At 35.0% G+C, this 19,651-nt stretch overlaps 1 protein-coding gene across 1 annotated transcript; it reads left to right on the top strand.

Moving 5' to 3' along the window:
• The first annotated feature begins 825 nt into the window (after nt 1-825).
• LOC126715398 (EIN3-binding F-box protein 1-like) lies at nt 826-4,539 on the top strand. Its single transcript, XM_050415982.1, has 2 exons — nt 826-1,164; nt 1,859-4,539. Exons 1-2 carry the CDS (start codon nt 1,140-1,142, stop codon nt 3,766-3,768), a joined length of 1,935 nt encoding a protein of 644 aa, XP_050271939.1. The 5' UTR covers nt 826-1,139; the 3' UTR covers nt 3,769-4,539.
• Nucleotides 4,540-19,651: the final 15,112 nt, after the last annotated feature.

Here is a 19,651-nt window from a genome sequence, read left to right on the forward strand (position 1 = left end):
CACTCATGATTTCACATAATTTCTTCTTCCTCTTTGTTTAAAATTGATCTATTAATTTTAAAATTTTTAATTCTAATTGAAAATGTAGTTCCACAATTCCACTCATGAACCAATTTTTCAAAGAACATTTCACATAATTTCTTCTTCCTCTTTGTTTAAAATTGATCTATTAATTTTAAACATAATTCCACTCATGATCCACTTTTTCAATGAACATTTTACATAATTTCTTCAACTTCTCTGTTTAAAATTGAGCTATTAATTTTAAATATTTTAATTATAATTGAAAACGTGGTTCCACAATTCCACTCATGATCCAATTTTTCAATGAACATTTCACATAATTTCTTCTTCCTCTTTGTTTAAAATTGATCTATTAATTTTAAACATTTTAATTCTAATTGAAAATATGGTTCCATAATTCCACTCATGATCCACTTTTTCAACAAACCTTTTACATAATTTCTTCTTCTTTCTTTCTTTCTTTAAAATTGATCTAATGATTTTAAACATTTTAAACATTGTTATCTCAATTAAAAAAAAAAATGCGGTTCCACAATTCCACTCATGATTCACCTGTTCAACAAGTAAAAACCCCATGTAGTTGCCGTCAAGGTAGGTTTTACATTTTACAAAAACAAAAAGGTCAACAACAACAACAACAACAACAAAAAAGGTGAAAAAGGGGAATAGGCGGTAACCGGTTGATGAAATTGATGACGTGGTGGGCTGGAGCTGTGGACTGAAAGACCGGTTTTGAAGGGAGATACATTGCATTTTGCATGATGTTAGAGATGTGCCTGAATCTGAAATGTGCTTCTGAGTGTGACACCTTTATTTTTCCTTATTCCTTTTCTTCTTTTTTTTTTTCTCTCTTTTCCCAATAAATATTTTATATATAAAACCCTTTTTGCCTTAACACCCATAGCTACATTTTTTACACGTACCTTGCTTGCATTCTCAAAAACTCAATCTTCTTCTTCATCTTCTTTTTTGCCCTACTTGTTGGGGTTTCAGATGCTCTTGAGCTTTGTTTTCCTGATAATAACAATAACAACGACAACAGTTCTTTGTGGAGGGTTTTGTGCTTCTGAGGCATTGTTTGGATTTTGTTTCTTCTGGATTATTAGTCTTTGCTCATGCCTACCCTTGTCAATTACAGTGGTAAGCTTTTCTGGGTCTTTGCTATTTTTTCTGTTTTCCTTTTTGATTAAGTGGTGTTTGATTGGTTTTTTTTTTTTTTTTTTTTGGAGGATTTGGGTTCATGGGGTGTTCTTTATTTTTGTTTGATTTTAATGGGTATGTCTTGGTTGCCAATTTAATATTGTATTGATCTGCATGCTCATAGTTTGAGGTCCTGAGTATATTTTTGATATGGGAATCATCACTGATTTGGATTGTCATAATTGGAAATTGAATCACACTATATTTGTTGATTGATTCTATTAGGTGATATGCTTTAAAACCCACTTCATCCTTGGGGAAGATCTCTCTCTTTTTCTTTTTCTTTTTTTGTAATAAATTTTTCTGGTACACAAAGCCTATGCCTTTTTTTGTTTATGGGAACATCAAGTAGGAGCCTTTTAGGTTCAGGAAGATTGTTATTTTATAGAAGAAAACTTGGACATTTATGATCTAATTATGCTTAGAATACATGGTAGATTCTTATTGGATTTGATTTGCAGAGTGAAGGAAACTTAGATCCTTTCCTTATGGAGTAACATGTTAGAAATCGTTTTTGTGTGAAAATAATAGATTTAGCTAGTTTTAAACAATTTTCTTTGCCGATTCCAAAATAAAAAAATAAATTTGTGTGGACAATTTTATCTGATATTATTTTTTGTCATTGGGATTTCAGGTGATGATGAATTCTATTCTGGGGGTTCTTTTTACCCAAATCCTATGGATTTGGGTTGCTTGTTCTCAATTGTTTCCCAAGTGGATGTGTACTGCCCCCCAAGCAAGCGGCCTCGAATTAGTGCCCCATTCATCTTTGGAAGAAATGAACTTGAGCAGGACAAGAAACCTTCCATTGAAGTTCTTCCTGATGAATGCCTTTTTGAGATCTTCAGACGCCTTGATGGAGGCAAAGAGAAGAGCTCTTGTGCTTGTGTCTCCAAGCGTTGGCTTATGCTTTTGAGTAGCATCCGTAAGGCTGAAATTTGCCATGAGTTTCCGGTTTCTAATGATGTTGATATGGTCACTGGTGATGAAGATCAAGATCTTGAAAGTGACGGATACCTTTCAAGGTGTTTGGAAGGGAAGAAAGCTACGGACATTAGGCTTGCTGCAATTGCAGTTGGAACTAGTAGCCATGGGGGACTAGGAAAGTTATCAATCCGTGGAAGCAACTCTCTTCGTGGAGTCACAAACCTTGGCCTCTCATCTATTGCCCATGGTTGCCCTTCTCTTAAGGCTCTTACTTTGTGGAATGTTCCTTATATTGGAGATGATGGACTATCTGAGATAGCTAAAGGATGCAATTTGTTGGAGAAGCTTGACCTTTGCCAGTGTCCCACAATTTCCAACAAGGCTTTGATTGCAATTGCAGAGAATTGCCCAAATTTAACTTCTTTGAATATTGAATCATGCTCAAAGATTGGGAACGGGGGCTTGGAAGCTATTGGAAGGCTTTGCCCCAAGTTACACAGTGTCTCTATCAAAGATTGTCCCCTTATTAGGGATCATGGAGTATCAAATCTTTTGTCTACAGCTTCTATGTTGTCAAAGGTCAAGCTTCAGAGCGTGAACATCACAGATTTCTCCCTTGCCGTGATTGGGCACTATGGCAAAGCTATTACAAATCTAGTCCTTAGTGGTCTCCAAAATGTGAGTGAGAAAGGCTTTTGGGTCATGGGTAATGCTCAGGGTCTCCAAAAACTGACGTCGTTGACAGTTACTTCTTGTCGTGGGATAACAGATGTGAGTCTTGAAGCCATCGGGAAGGGATGCATCAACCTGAAGCAGATGTGCCTTCGCAAGTGCTGCTTTGTATCCAACAATGGAATGGTAGCTTTTGCCAAAGCCGCAGGATCATTGGAGTGCCTCCAATTGGAAGAGTGTAACAGGGTCACCCTATCGGGGATTGTTGGTGCCCTCTCAAACTGTGGTACAAAGTTGAAGTCTCTTACCCTAGTGAAGTGTATGGGAATCAGGGATATGGCTTTGGGATTTGCTATGCCCTCTCCTTGCACGTCTCTTCGATCCTTGTCCATAAGATACTGCCCTGGATTTGGTACTGCTAGCCTGGCTATGGTGGGTAAGTTGTGCCCTCAGATTCAGCATGTAGACTTGAGTGGACTTTGTGGGATAACTGATGCTGGGCTTCTCCCTCTTCTAGAGAGCTGCGAAGCAGGACTTGTGAAAGTGAATCTCAGTGGCTGCTTTAATATCACAGATGATGTAATTTTGGCCTTGGCTAGGCTACATGGAGGAACCCTCGAGCTGCTCAACCTCGAGGGATGCAGGAAGATTACTGATGCTAGCTTGGTGGCAATCGCAGACAATTGCTTGTTACTCAACGATCTAGATGTGTCAAAGTGTGCAATCACCGACTCTGGTGTTGCAGTGCTTTCTTGTGCAGAGCAGCTCAGTCTGCAGGTCCTTTCATTGTCAGGTTGCTCTAAAGTATCAAACAAGAGCATACCTTTCCTGGAAAAATTGGGTAAGACGCTGGTGGGATTAAATGTCCAACACTGCAATTCAATCAGCAGTAGTACAGTTGAGCTGCTCCTAGACTCTTTGTGGAAATGCGATATTCTCTCCTAATCGGGGATGGAACCTTACACTTTTGCTGGATCAAGAGGCGGATATAGCGGTGTTGAATCAGATTAGGAAATCCAAAACTCTAGTATGACCTCAAAATATAGTAGATGCATAAAGCTCTTAAGTCAACTCACATGGTTGGTAGTTTCAGCATACCTTTTCGGCCCATCCTCAGTGGGGGTGCCTATGGCTCAGTGGCTTGGTTGTTTTCCGGGGGACTCTGGCAGATCACTTATCCAACCTTTTTTGCAGGCTTTCCCAATATAGGAAAGCTTGTTCAACTATTTTGCTCCCCATTAATGGGAGGCTGCTTACTTTATTGCCATGGTTCCCTGAAAATACAGTTACCAAGTCCTGGTTTGAGGTTCCCACTTGCTCCTGGTTTTGTTTGCTGGATGTTCATACCCCCCAGTGTTTTAGCTTGGTTACAGGTTTTCGATAGTGTTAAGCTTTCTTTATTTCCAGTCTCACAAAGTCTGTTGTCAGATTCAGTCCTAGTTTTTAGTGTCTAATAAGGTTCCTGAAGTTGTTTGGGATCCTTGTTTTCTACATTCACAAGTGTGGTTGCTTTGTGCAGTTCTAAGCGATGGTTTCCTTGGATATATTGGTTGTAGCATGCAGTGGTGGTGGCAGATACTTCATCGTGTTTGCCATGACAACCTTGTTGGTTGTTGTTGTTATTGCTGTCTTTAGCTTTTGCAGGTTTCTCTTGTTTATGGATTGTACACTGCAACTACTTTGTTGTTTAGTAATGAAATGGGGTCTTTTTTGTTATGTATTTCTCTTGTTGGGGATGGAATCTTGTATGTTTCATGGTTATGTGATCTCTCTCTCTCTCCACCTGGACCTTCCTTTACCTCTTTCTTTTTCTAACAGTCTCAGAAATTGCTTCCTCATCCCTTAGAAACCCTTGGGAAAATTAGATTTTAATCCGATAAATTTGTCTTACAAGCCAAACCTTACAGTATTAAAATAACAAATAAAACCCTCAAGATTCATACAAATGTAACAAATTAACCTTGTTAACACCGTTAGGATCTCTTGATCTGAGGTTTAATTCGTTATGAACCTCAAATTTAATTTAATTCTTTTGAAACTATATAATTTAATATATTACATTCTAAAACTATAGGGTTTAAAATGGTTTTTTCCTTTTTCTTTTTTGGGCGTACTAAAAGAGGTTTGAGCCGACTCATCCACAAAAAAAAAAAAAAAAAAAAAAAAAGGGCAAAGCTTGAGCCTTAATGCAATGATTAATGTTTTTCACCAAAAATAATAAGTTGCACATTCAAGTTTGAGAGTTAATTTCTCTATTAAAAAAATAATTATGTAAATAATCTTTTTTCGGACCTCACCAAATTGGGAGCTTTATCTCGTATGTACAATTTTTATTCATTTATGTTAGATCTTAGATTGGCAGATTCTATGACCTAGTAATATCTTATCTGAGTATGTAATATGTGTCAAAAGTATAAATTTAAAAGACCCAAGATGTAGCTCAAAAGAAAATAATTACTCAATGCCTCGATAGCCGCTTGATTGTTGATTGATTGATAGAAAGAAGGGCTTCAACTAAACTTTGATTAAAACTCAATCGATCAAAAATTGTGAAATCAAAATCTAACACATTTTAATTAGGAAAAATTACAACTTACCCACTTGTGGTTTGAAATTTGACATTTTATCCACTTGAGATTAGCTTAGTTAAAATTTCATAACCCACTTCTGTTAAAAATAGAGTTAAATGTGTAATTTTGCTCCACTTTTATATCTCTCTTTCAAAGGCACAAAAAATATAAAAATACTAGATCAAATAAAATAAAAAATAATCCAACAGAACACTTGCATCATGGGATTTCAAATCATAGGTAGGTAATTTAAATTTCAGTCAAACCTCAGGTGGATAAAGTGTCAAATTTTAAACTAAAGATATATAACTTAAATTTCAACCAAACCACATGTAAGTTGTAATTTGCCCTTTTAATTAAGTTCATTATTTCCTAGGTTTTCGTGTCCACCAAACATATAGGGCCCGTTTGGTAACTAAGTTTGAGTAAAGTATTTTGTGTGTTTTTGATATACGTGTAAGTAAAAAAATGTGATGAAATATGTGTAAGTGTGTTTGAAATGTGAAAAATGTGTGTTGAATAGGGTTACCAAACAGGCTCATAAAAGCCTCATTGTAGGCATAATTACTTAGGGAAAAATACACCCTATTTACGCGTGTATATTTCCTCACACTCACAGCTAGTGGGACCCACCAGTTGTGGGACTCACACAGCTACGAGTGGGAGGAAATATACACCCGTAATAGGGTAGACTTCCTCATTACTTAGAGATTTTAGAGAGGCTGCTGTTATGTACTAAAGAGAGAGAAAACCTAAACCTAGTTTTGACGAACATGTAAGTTCAAAAGTTCAAATTCACAACAGTGTTTTTGTTCTGGTGATCAAGTGTTGAAGACACAAAATCCTAGTACGTTGCTACGAATCACGAATCTTCAAAGTTATCCTTGTGAGTTACTCATATGGTTTGATCATGGTCACAAACAAGGTTTGTGAAAGAAGAAATTCATATAGAAAGTTCAAAGGTCTGAAGCTAGTGTGAGGTCATGTAGTAAGTTCATCTATTGATTATAATCTAAGGTTATGGGTATGAACTACATAATATAACTTTTCTTCGTTAGAGTGGATTTCTTTATTGGGGTAGAAGGTCTTTCATAGTGGTTTTTCTTTGAAGTGTTTTTAGTCAGTTTTCTACTTTGTGATCAAATCTGGTGTTCTATGTTGATTGTATACTCACATGTGGTTGTGAATAATTAATTAGAACTATAATCATGAAATTCATTTAATCATGAAATTATTAATTATTCTGCATAATTAACAAAAGGGTCTAAATTAAAACTTTCAATTTAGTACCAGTTGTCGGGCTGCCTTACTCATCCCTAACACGTTTTGGCAACTTGGTTGATGACATTAGCATTTTGCTCCTTTTAATGTTTGGAAATTGCACTCTTAAACCTGATTTAATAATCTTAGGAAGGTAAGCTCTTATACCACCCTTAAACTTGGTGTATTGGATGTTAGAGCGTCCAACTAATCATGCACAATGAGCACCGCAATCTGTTATCAAGTATTTCAAGTATCAATACCTTTGTCTTTCTATAATTCTATCTAAGATAAATCAAAAGTTAACAAATAATCCGCCAAAAGCCTTATAATTCAACTGATTCGCACCTCTTATTATTTACAACAAAAACCTCCAGGCTTCAAATCTCTCTCCATGTTCTAACTATCAAGTAAATAAAATATATATATGTATATATATATATATATATATAAAAGCAATAACAGATGACCCCAGTCCTTCTCTCCTCCACCCAAACAAGTAGAAGAGAAATGAAAACAGGTCCATAAACTTTACAAACAAAAGCCCACTTGGGCTAAGAGAAATTTAAGAAATTTACATGTTTATGGCAACCTATGTAGCACGGGTGCGTTTCGGGATTCGGGTGCGGGTGCGGGTGCGGGTGCGGGACTCGGCAATTTTTGAAAAAGGTGGGTGCGGGTGCGGCGGGACTCGGCGATTAAAAAATTATTAAAAATATTTTTATTTATATTTTTAATATATTGCTAAGCATACTTTTTTACATTATACAAATATATACCAAATTTAAGAGCAATAGACAATAGTAGATAATAACTAAAACATGATGTTCATAAATTAAACACAACCCACAAGATTGAAACTAAAACATTCATGATGTTCGGAAATTAGAATACAACTTGCAAATTTGAAACTAAAACAAAATAAAAGATCATCAACAAGACAATCAAATACTAGCATCATCATCAACATCAACATCAACATTAAACGGTGCGTTCTGGGTTTTTTTTTTTTTTTTTTTTTTTTTTTTAATTTCGGCCGTTTCGGCCGTTTCGGCCTGAATCGGCCGTTTCGGCCGATATCGGCCGATATCCGCCGATATCGGCCGATATCCGCCGATACGGCCCGATTCGGCCCGAATCGGCCCGAGTCGGAGCCGCATCGGCGCGAGTCGGCGCGAGTCGGCTTCGATCTCGAGTCTGCCACGTGGCAGGACTCGGTCGGACGCGGCCGGACGCGCGGGCAACGGCGTCCCTCGCGCGTCGCCGCGTCCGGCCGCGTCCGACGCGGGTGCGGCACCTCCGGTGCCGCGTCCGTGCTTCATAGATGGCAACCAAAAAAATCGTCTAATAAAAGATAGGTTGATATCATTTATTATATCCGAATAGACCACAGGCACAGACACAGGTACATAAAGAAAATTTCCTTTTGAAGGTATCAACATTCAACAACTTGTCTAGCATATTAATAGGTGTGCTCTAGTATGTCGGGAGGGTGATTTGGCCTGCTAGAGATAGGCCTCATAATAATATAAATGGCCAAAGCAACCATGTGCTTCTTCTGCATTCTGGGATGTTGAGCAGATGCAGAACGAGGTCCTTTGATTTGCTTCTCTGCACCAGAAGTACCCCCTCCGTAAATATTGTTCTTCTTTCTTTATTTCTTTATTCTTGGACAGTAACTTTGTTACAGTTCACGTAGCTTAAGTTGTTCAATTAAAATCAACAATGTAATTCTAATGCCTATATTGCTATGCAATAAAAGTAACATTATCTTTCAAGATAACAAGTATGTGGTTTGGATAGAAATTGATACACTCATTTTTTTTAATTAAAATTATGAATTGAAGACACGATTTCAGTTGAATTATAATCGTGAATGTGTAACAAAGTGTGTGTTAACAAACACTATCCATATAGTTTATATGATTAAATTCAGTTTCAGAAAATGTATCGCACATAAGCAATTGAACCTGAATTTCATCATTTTTTTTAAACTAACTTAAGAAAAGAGTGTATAATTATGTTCATTAATTATAATCTCAATCCATGTCAAGTGAAGACTAATCTTGCCAAGGTCTTTTTTATATGGTTTTTATTTTCCTCGGCTTCAGCTTTTTCATCAGTCTAATTCGTTAATTGTTTGAGTGAAAATTTTCTTCACATTGATGCAATATTTAGAACCTGGATGAGGTGTAAAGAATTGATGAAGCAAGAGAAATATAAGAAGCCAAACCAAAGTCAAAGTGAGAGGTTAAAATGTGAATTTTTATTTGAGAGCGGAATATTTCCACATCATCTTTTCCATTATTATACATTTATGCACTATATTATTGGCATAACATACACCTTAAAAACATGGGAAATATTAAACTAGAAATTTCTTATTATATAGTACTAGGACTAGGAGAGTTTGGATGATAGCTTATCTAGGTGTTTAGTCTCTTTAGAGTATTCCTTTAAATTTGTCAGTCTGTTTCAATGGAAAGCCACCAATAGAAAATACTTTAAAGAAAACGATTTGTCTTTTATTGTTTACTAGGCAGAGATCTTGAGAATAATATTCTAGATTTTTGGTACTGAAAATATTTATACGAAGAATAAAGAAGAATACAGAAGAGCAAAAAAAGAATAAAGAAGAATCCATAAATAGTTGGTGGATTATAGTGGTTATAATAGTAAGAGTTTTTTTTTTTTTTTTTAATACGATATAATTTCAATCATGATGTCCACTACATAATGATTACTGTAGGGAGTGGAACAGCTACCACTCAGGCCTTAGGCCCAAGAAGTAATTGGGCCATGAGAAAAGAATTGGGTCAAGCCTATGTATTGAAAGGAATGCTCAATAGGTAATAAACCATGAAAGGAAGAAAGCTAGGTCATCCCAAGTACTACAGAAAAGATGAGTGACATAGGAAATCAGTTCTCATGGAAAAGGTAAGGTGCCAACTTACCCGAGGTATGGTATACAAATAATCCATGTGTGATTTTTAAGAGATTTCTGGAACAACGGTAAACTTCCGGAACATGCAAGAAGGTTGAATGTCTTTGCCTCTGCATTAATGATGCGGTTCTTACCTAACCTCTGTCGCATTAAATATAAGTAAGACAGCCTGAACAATACAAGCTACTCCCAAAAGTCAAAGTTCCAAGATAAGGGTAGGGAGGAATCCAATAAAGTTAAAGAAAATATCCTTGAGGCTCTGTCAGGCAACATGACAGCTATAGTGATAAGAGCAAGGATTAAAGCTATAAAAGGGAGAGGAGAGGCAAAAGATGGGGGGTCTAAAAAGGAGGATAAAGGGAACATTTTGAAGAAAAAACAAGCAGAGAAAGAAAGTAACAGTAACACTGCGGGAACGTGAGAGTTATCTATTGTAATATCTAGGTTGAAACTATAATATATGAGATGAAAGAAATCAATTGCTTAAGTTTCCCATTGTGGAGTGTTTATCCCTTGTTGTTTATTTATACGTTGGTTGTTGGAATAATTAAACTATGAATCCGTGAAGAACTCCACGGGGAGCCAATTTTTGCGGCCCTACAATTACATTTTATCGTCAGCCTAAAATACGAATTGGTTTTAGTGTAGGTGAGATTCGAACCCTAGATCTCTTATTTAACTATAAGAAAATTTATCAATTGAGTTAATTGAAATTTGAAACTCACATTATAGTATTAGAGGAGGGAAAAATAACAAGAGGTGGTGGAAGGGGGAGGGTGGTGAAAAAGAAGGTAGTGATGATAGCGCAACAGAGTGGAAATGAGAAGATGATGGTGGTAGCATGGAGGTAGTGATAAAAATAAAGCTAGACCAAGGACCCCTACCCACTCTCTCCCCACCCCCCCCCCCCCCCAAAAAAAACCCCTTTTTATTTTATTTTTTGAATTTAGACGCAAAATAGTTATACTTAAAAATTCCTCAAAGTTTTAAAAATGGCCCCAAAGACTCCTACAAAAATGTGGGCATCTTATTCCAATGATTGAACATTGTGACACCCAGTGTGTCTGTGCAGTGTGTGCGTGTTGTTTTTGACTTTTTGTGAACATAAAACCATGTTTGTTAATTATTTCAAATTTTAATTCAAATGATTGTATTGTTTAGTTGTTTTGTTTGGTTATTTGTTGATTAGGACCCAAAGTTAAAATTTGGCTTAAAAAAAAAAAAAAAAAAAAAAAAAACTTGGCAACACTATCAGTTTTTTAGTTCAGAAAAAAAACTGAAATAAATATTAATTTTATCTGACTTGTAAATTACATGAAAGGTAGTTTATAATATTTGATTTTTACAACAAAAAAAAAAAATACAAATAGTTCAATAATGATTATTTTGTTTATTTTCTTGTATGGACTAGTCTAAGGCAATTATTTAGAGTGTTGTTATAGCTACTATAATTTCACTACATATGCATTACAAACTGATTTATCAATTTTTAAAGCACAGATCAAAAAGCAATTAAAAATTTTATTTATTACATTATAAATATGGTATCACTCACACTTATTGTCACATAAGTTTTTTTTTTTTTTTTGAGAAATATTGTCACATAAGTTTGTAAACATATTGTAGTAGAATTGGTAGTAGTTTTAGTATTTTCAATTTATTTATTATTAGTAGTGCATCAATTTATAAGCTTTTAGTACAATCAGTAACAGCTTTGGTAGTTTCTTTATTGATAATTTTATATTAAATTGATGCTAGTTTACATTTTTTTTTTTTAAGTTTGTTTATACACCCTTCCAAAATTTTGGTTTTTGCATGGAGGAATGAGATAAAGGAGGGGAGGGAGGTGGTGGCAACATGAGGGAGGAGTGGGAGGTGATGGTTTCAACATGGAATGAGGAGGAAAGTGGTGCCGATAGAGTGATAGTGACCACATAGGAGGGAGGGGAGAAGGACAAAGGGTGGGAGGTGGTAGTGGATTTTTGAATAGATAAATGAGGGGAGAGAGAGAAAGGGAGAGATGATATTGGTAGCATGAGGGAAATACTATAAGGGTGGTAGTTTTAACAATGTAGAGGTGGAGGAAAAGGATGTTGTAGACACCCCATTTTACAACTTGCATTTAACCAATATTAAGTGCAAAACAGTAATGTTGTACCAAGGGCATGATCGTAATTTCAATAGTTAGATCTTCAGGTTTGTGAAAAAAAAAAAAAAAAAAAAAAATCTTGATGCTCTAACGATCATAATGATAAATGAGGGGAGAGAGAGAGAGAGAGGGAGAGATGATATTGGTAGCATGAGGGAAATACCATAAGGGTGGTAGTTTTAACAATGTAGAGGTGGAGGAAAAGGATGTTCTAGATGGAAAATTATTGTGTATTCCCGGAGTACCATAAATATATACTATCTCCTCTCACATGAATAATATGTCTCATTAATTAAATTCATGGTAGGACCCACCATTTATGTGAGAGGGGGGAGTACATTTATGGTACTTCGAGAGTACCTAATAATTTTCCGTTGTAAACACCTCATTTTACAACTTGCATTTAACCAATATTAAGGGCAAAACAATAATGTTGCACCAAGGACATGATCGTAATTTCAACAATTAGATCTTCAGATTTGTGATACAAAACAAATCTTGATACTCTAACAATCACAATGGTTTGTCATGGGTTTTGATCGGACCACTTGATCAAAAGTTATCGTACAAACAATTTTCAATGATCGTGACTCACCTACACAATTGGCACAATCACATTCTATTTTAAACACTTAATTTTGATTGGTTCCAACAAGAATTAATTTAAAATTAATTAAGCGTGAATTTTAATTGGATTTCATTTTTTTTAATAAAAAATGTTTTCCTTTATGGCATCTTATCTGCTCTTTTGAAAAACAATTTGGAGAGAAAAACATATATGATCCATAAAAAATTTAAAAAATAACAGAAAATGCTCAAAAACGTTATTATTTTCAGCAGCAACTTGAATCACATTTTTGGCTTGGAAAAAGTTGAAATTTGGTTTTCTCTATTTCTAAAAAAGTTGTAGAGAATTGAATTTCCTTTTAAAAACACCAATCCTGAATCAATTGGAATTTTGAGCAGAAATTTATAGCTAAAATACGAAACAGGTGCAGAAGATAACACAAATTCAGCATCATCTTCAACTTTCTTTCAAAATTTCAAATGGGGATCAACATCAAATCTGTTCAAGCTTATCTAATAGGCTTATCCCTTCCCTTAACTTCAAAAGAAAGCTTTTGAAAAAAGTTGGATAGAGAAACTGATACATTCTATGAAAAAAAATTCAAAAAACAGAAAAATGCTGAAAAAACGTTATTATTTTCAGCAGCAACTAGAATCGCATTTTTGGCTTGGAAAAAGTTAAAATTTGGTTTTCTCTATTTCTGGAAAAGTTGTAGAGAATTGAATTTCATTTTAAAAAGTGCTAATCCTGTATAAATTGGAATTTTGAACAGAAAGTTAGAGCCAAAATACAAAACATGTGCAAAAAATAACACAAGTTCAACATCATCTTCAACTTCCTTTCAAAATTTGAATGGGGATCAACACCAAATCCATTCCAGCTTATCTAAACAGGTTTATCTCCTCCCTTAACTTCAAAAGAAAGCTAATATCTTAACTTTAAAGCTAAGCCATCCGTTCCCCTATAAATAAAGATGACCTCTTCCATTTTTTGGACCTCATTCTCTCTGGAAAGCCAGTGAGAAAGCAGAAAGAAAAGCTATTGTGCAACCATTGTTCTTACTTTGGTTGTAGTTTCGTACTTCCTTGCTTTCTCCCTAGCCCTTTAAGTGATCACTTCCCCATTTTAATTTATGCTCTAAGCTGGTAAGTAGTTAATTATGTTCTTTAAGTTTTTGCACAAACTTGAATAAATGCTTCCAAGTCATTATTTGTTTCTTTCATGATATGCTTGGATGAACATGCCTATATGTCTCATTGATATTCCTTTTACATGCTTAGATGAACACTTCTAGACTAATGCGCAATTTTCTCTTGAATGCTTAGATGAACATGTCTAGGTAGTTGTTTTACTTTTTTTTAAAGCTTAAACGAACATGTCTAAGGGATTTTTCTTTAATTTTTTTCATAATTGCTTGGATGATCAAATATGCTTAAATGTTTTGTTTTTCTCTTTGCAATTGTGTGGATGACAAATAGCATGACAATTATATGTTTTCCTTCACATGTTTGGATGAACACTTCTAAGTTATTATTTGTTTTTTATAACATGTTTGGATGAACATGTCTAGGTAGTTGTTTCTCTCTTTTTTTAAATGCTTAAACGAACATGTCTATGTATTTTGATTTTCTCTAGATGACCATGTCTAAGGGGATTTTTTTTTTTTTTTTTTTTTAAACTTTTTCTCATGATTGCTTAAATGATCAAATATGCTTAAATGTTTTGTTTCTCTTTGCAATTGTGTGGATGACAAATAGCATGACAATTTTCTGTTTTCCTTCACATGCTTGGATGATCACTTCTAAGTTATTATTTGTTTTTCATAACATGCTTAGATGAATATGTCTAGGTAGTTGTTTCTCTCTTTTTTTAATGCTTAGATGAACAGGTCTAATTAACATTATGGTTTTCACTTAAATACATGGATGAACATGTCTGAGTGATTTTCTTTGTTCTTCTCATGATTGCTTGGATGATTGGTAGGCCTAAAAATAAATTTTCTTTTGCAATTATGTTGATGACAAATAACATGAAGATTTTGATTTCCTTCACATGCTTAAATGAACATGTCTAGGCTAGGAATTACTTGTTTACATTAATTTTTTGGATGAACATGCCATTACTTTCATGCTTTCTTTACATTTACATTGTTATTTAACAAATTTCACTTTTTGTTTCTCTTTATGTTAAATTCCCCAATACATATTTGTTTACAATTCTTGCAAATTAATATGTTTATATAATATATTGTTTGTATTTGTTTGACATGACATAATATTGGCCACCTTAACCTAGGAGACCGGTTTTACCGGACAAGGTGGGTGCTTAATCCCTTCTCATCTCATAAATTAGCCTCCGAATCAGGATCAAGGGTTCTAGACTAGGCTCTTGTATATGCAATTTTACATTTTTTAAAATGTAACTAGGAAACAAAGCAATGTAATTTACTTTCTTAGATTGTATCTAGAACCAAAAAGGTATTGTAAATTTTTGTTACAAAATTGATGTAAATTGTCATATATATTAATACAACAGAAGCATTTTTTATAGAGAAGATTTTCTTATTTTTCCATTTAAATTAAATAAGTGGCGACTCCATGTAAAACCCTCAATCTAGGAGAAAGTACATTTTACAGTAAATTCGACATTTTGAGCATCACGACCCCACCCATTCGTGCAGATTAGGCCCAGTTTGAGAAAAAATTGGCGGGCTGGGGCTGGGGTCGTGATTGTGGTCACTCACAAATGTTGGTGGCGGAAAAAAGGTGAGAGGTGGTAGCATGAAGGAGTGGAGGAGGGAGCATGAGAGAGGTTGAGAGCAATAATTATCTCATGTATAAGACATATGCATCCTCCATTGCAATGTGTTACTACAGAGTTGTGTAAAACTTAAGACACTATGAAGGAATGATACATATAGATCTAGTACATATATAAACCTTCTCAGTTGAGAGAAGACACAAGCTTAGCCCAGAAAATGACTTATGTCTATCGACAATAAGAATCTTTTCCACTAAAAATTTTTGGTTGCACTAAGTATTAAAAAATATGAAAAACCTTTTTCAAAAATGTTTCACCCCATTACATTTAACGAGTTTCATAAATAATTTTTCTTTAAATAATTAATTACTATAAGAAAAATTAATGATACAAATATAAAACAATGGTCATTATCTGGACGACAGGGTGCAATAACGAGTAGTGGTGTAACTGTGTTAGTGTCAGAACTCACAACCCATAACTTAACAGTTAGCATGCATCTTCTCAATCAATTAGTCCAAAAAAAAAAAATGTACGGGGTTAGTGAATAGCCATGTGGACCGGAATCTAGTACACCTTAGGTTGCAGTGGCAATTTTAAAACTATTATTTTTCCAAAAATTTTATAAACGGAACTAATTTTATTTGGGTAAATTTCACAGACCTCCTTTGAGGTTTGGACTGCAATTACATTAGTTTGTGTATAAGATTCCGTCTATTTTATACTTAAAATCTACTTTTTTCTATTTTACACTATTATTTTTACAAAATATTCACATCAGTTTATCTATTTTACAAGGTATATCAATAAAATATTATTTCTTCTCAATTTTTTTATTATTTCTCTCAACTACTTTTACATACTCTCTCTCTCTCTCTCTCTACCATTTTTTCTGATTTGTTGCTCTCTCTCTATACCCATCTCTAATCCACACCCTCTCTCTAATATTTGAATCTCTCATGGCCGAATCTCAAGCTTCCACCATCTCCGATCCTCATCAACTCCGTGACACCCATCCACAGACTGCCACCATCTCCGATCCTTAAAGGAAACGGAGCTTCCTAGCTCCACCTTGACACCCACAGATTGCCACCGATACTCTTTACTCTCAAACCACTCTCCGATCTACAAGCCTTGAATGGCGCGTGAACCACAAGAAGTCAAGCACCGATCGTTCTAGTTAAACACCGATCTATCTCTTTGTTGGTTTGTCTGTGTGGGTTTGTTTGTGTGTTGATTTGTCTGTGTGGATGTGTTTGTATGTGGGTGTGTTTGTGTGCATCTGAGGAAAAAGAAGATGAGGAGAGGAAAGTCACTGAGTTCGTTGTGCACGGAGAAGTGAGAGAAAAAAAGGTGCGAATGGAAATTAATAAAATAATAAATACACATGCTACAGTAATCGTGCATATATGCACAGTTACTGTAGTAATTGTGTATTTATACACAAGTTTGCACCCACTGATGTGGATGATTTTTTAATCAAATTGTGTAAAAGTAGTTACTTTTTCCATTTTGCACATTTATGCACAAGCTGATGTAATTGCTCTAATACCAATAAAGTCCACAACATTTAAAAAGTGACCATTTTGGTCCTTATTTCCAAACGGTTTGTAACACCGTTACATACCCTGTGTCCTCCCTCTCACCCCTCTCTTGAGTCTTCTCTCTTCCTTTTCTCTAATTCAGAGAAGAAGAAAAAATTGAAGAACAGAACCCACAAAGCCAATGACCCGACCCAGCAAAACCCACAAAAAGCCAACGACCACCAACCACCAACCACCAGAAAAACCTAGAAAACCATCAATCACTAGCAAAGCAATGACATCAACAAAACCCACAAACTTAGAACCAACGACCACCAACAAAACCCATAAACCCATCAGCAATACCGACCATCCCACAACAAACCCAAAACCTGAAACACAAACCAAAACCCACAAAAATCCAACACACCCACAAAAAACCAAATTCTCTATCACCAATCCAAACCAAAACCAACCCACTACAAAACCCACCACCACAGCACCACCGCAAAGAGGAAGAGAGAAGAGAAATTGCAAACCCACCACCATGGCGCCATATTTGAGTAGAGGAGATTGAAACGTCGCCAAATCTGAACGAAGGAAAGTGATACGTTACCGGTCTAAGCTTAAACATCGCCGGATCTAAGCGGGTTTTAGAAACTCCTCTCACTCACTACTCACTAAAACTTAAACTCATCGCTCAAAACTTAGGCATTGATAAAAGCACCGTGCCAGTGATCGAAACACACACCCATAACAATGGTGGCGACAAACATGAAATTGGAGATGATGGCTCTGATGGACAAGAGGAGCGCCTTGGAGGCCGAGATAAACGCCATCATCGACCGCCTCTGCCAGCTTGGCGACCCTAGCCTTTCCGGCAATCTCGTCAATTCTGAGGTCTCTTTCTTCTTTATCTTTCAATTTTTGATTTTTTGAAATTGTGAGTTATGAGTGATAATATGCACTCATAGGAGAGAGAGAGAGAGAGAGAGAGAGAGAGAGAGAGAGAGAGAGAGAGAGAGAGAGAGAGAGAGAGAGAGAGGCGATTCTGGAGTGAGGAAAGAACAAAGAAGAAAAAAAAAAGTAACGATGTTACAAACCCTTTGGGAAAAAGGACCAAGATGTAGGGATGGCAATGGGGAAAGGCGGGGCCAAAGGATGGGGTCTTCATCCCCACCCCGCATGATTTTGTCTTGCCCCATCTCCACCTCGCCCCGCATAACAGGAAAAACTTTCTCACCCATCCCCACCCCTTGGGGCCTTGCGAAGCCCCGTTCCATCCCGTAAAACTCTACTTTTTTGTTAATTTACCCTACAACTAGTACAATTTTTTTTTTATGAATTCATTAATAAAACTATATTTGAAATTACAACTAAATTTATCCCATCAAATCAAATCAATTTTTAGAAAAAATTAAATAATATATCCAAATATTTAACAAGACAATTAAAAAAAATAAAAATCTCATAGTTCTCATAGTATAACACATAACAAAATAAATGTAGAAAACCACATTGGGTAGAATAAAATATGCTAATATTAATATGTTTGTTTAAATAGTAGTGTTTTAGGGTATGAAAAATTTACAATTATAACCCTTAGTAATGCAGGGTAGGGCGAGGATAGGAGGGGCGGGTCTAAAAAGTCTAAACCTATCCCCGCCCCGCCCCGTGGTGCGGGGCTAAAATCTTGCTCCATCCCCGCCCCACCACTTTTACGGGACGAGAAAAAACCCGCGCGGGGAAGGGTGGATTGAGCAGGGCGGGGAAAAATTGTCATCCCTACTAAGATGGTCACTTTTTAAATGTTGTGAACTTTATTAGCATTAGCCCAAACCTCAAGGGAGGTTTGTGGAATTTACCCATTTTATTTTATTTTTTAAATAATTATTTAATGTTGCTGAATATAATCGGCGAAAAATGTAATGAGTTTATTTAAAAGTGACATATAGGAAGTGTTTGGTACTGTTGTTTAAACAACAGTTTTCAGTGTATAAATAATATTACACGTATTTCCACATATTTTTTCATTCACATATATTTCCACAAAACAACAACGTTACTAAAAATCTCTTACCAAACAAACCCATAGTTACTGTCACATAAAATAATTGTGCAAAATAAAATAGTTGTGCAAATAAGTGTAAAATTGGCCGTGGTTTTAAAAAAAATTTTTGGCACAATTTTTCAAGATAAAAATTTTTGTCACGACTTTTTCTATAATTTAGAATTTGTCAAAGTAATCGATAATAAGCTATGGACTATCACTTTTACTTGGATTCAATTCTTTTTTTTTTTTCCACACTTAAATAAACTGTAATAAAAATTGTATACCTGCATTTTGTCATCCCATGATTGAAACGGGAAACGCATCCCCAATTTAGCCAGCAGAAGAATTGCTATAATAAAATCTTGTGCATACGAATAACACAAGTTGATGCAGCCAAATAAAATGAAGAAGAAGGAAATACCTGGTCGAGACTTGGACTTATGGGGCAAAGTGTTGTTTTCATCAATATTTTTTTTTTTTTTTTTTTTTTTTTTTTTTTTTTTTTTTTAAATACGATAGATTTTCAAATATACAGATGTGAATAGCGTGAGCATTTGCATTTGGGTATTTAAAAAAAATACCTGGACAAAATGGATAAATACCTTTAATTTTAAAACTATGTGGCAAAATACTATTATTTTCGAAGTATTTATTAGCAACATACCCATGTTTTGGAACTCTATTTTAACAAAATCAAGTTCTACATAAAACTTGAAATCCTCAAAATCGAATTTTATGTGTATTTTTAAGTAAAACTCGATATTAACAATGTCGAGTTTCACTTAAATTTTCAAAAAAAAATTAAGTAACAAAATATGGGTAGAACTTGACATTTCTAATGTCGAGTTCCACCTATAACTTAATATTGTTAAAATCAAGTTTCAAAAACAAGAGTATTTTGCTAAATACTTTGGAAAGAGAGATATTTTGCTATATAGTTTTAAAATTAAGAGTATTTATCCATTTTGGCCAAAATACCTATTTTACACACTCAAAAGCTA

Source organism: Quercus robur, chromosome 2 (assembly GCF_932294415.1).
Source record: "Quercus robur chromosome 2, dhQueRobu3.1, whole genome shotgun sequence".
Taxonomy (NCBI): Eukaryota; Viridiplantae; Streptophyta; class Magnoliopsida; order Fagales; family Fagaceae; genus Quercus; species Quercus robur.

Coding starts and splice junctions, on each gene's coding strand:
- LOC126715398 (XM_050415982.1), top strand. CDS start 1,140: ATGCCTACCCTTGTCAATTACAGTG. Junction 1,165..1,858: donor TACCCTTGTCAATTACAGTG/GTAAGCTTTTCT, acceptor TTGGGATTTCAG/GTGATGATGAATTCTATTCT.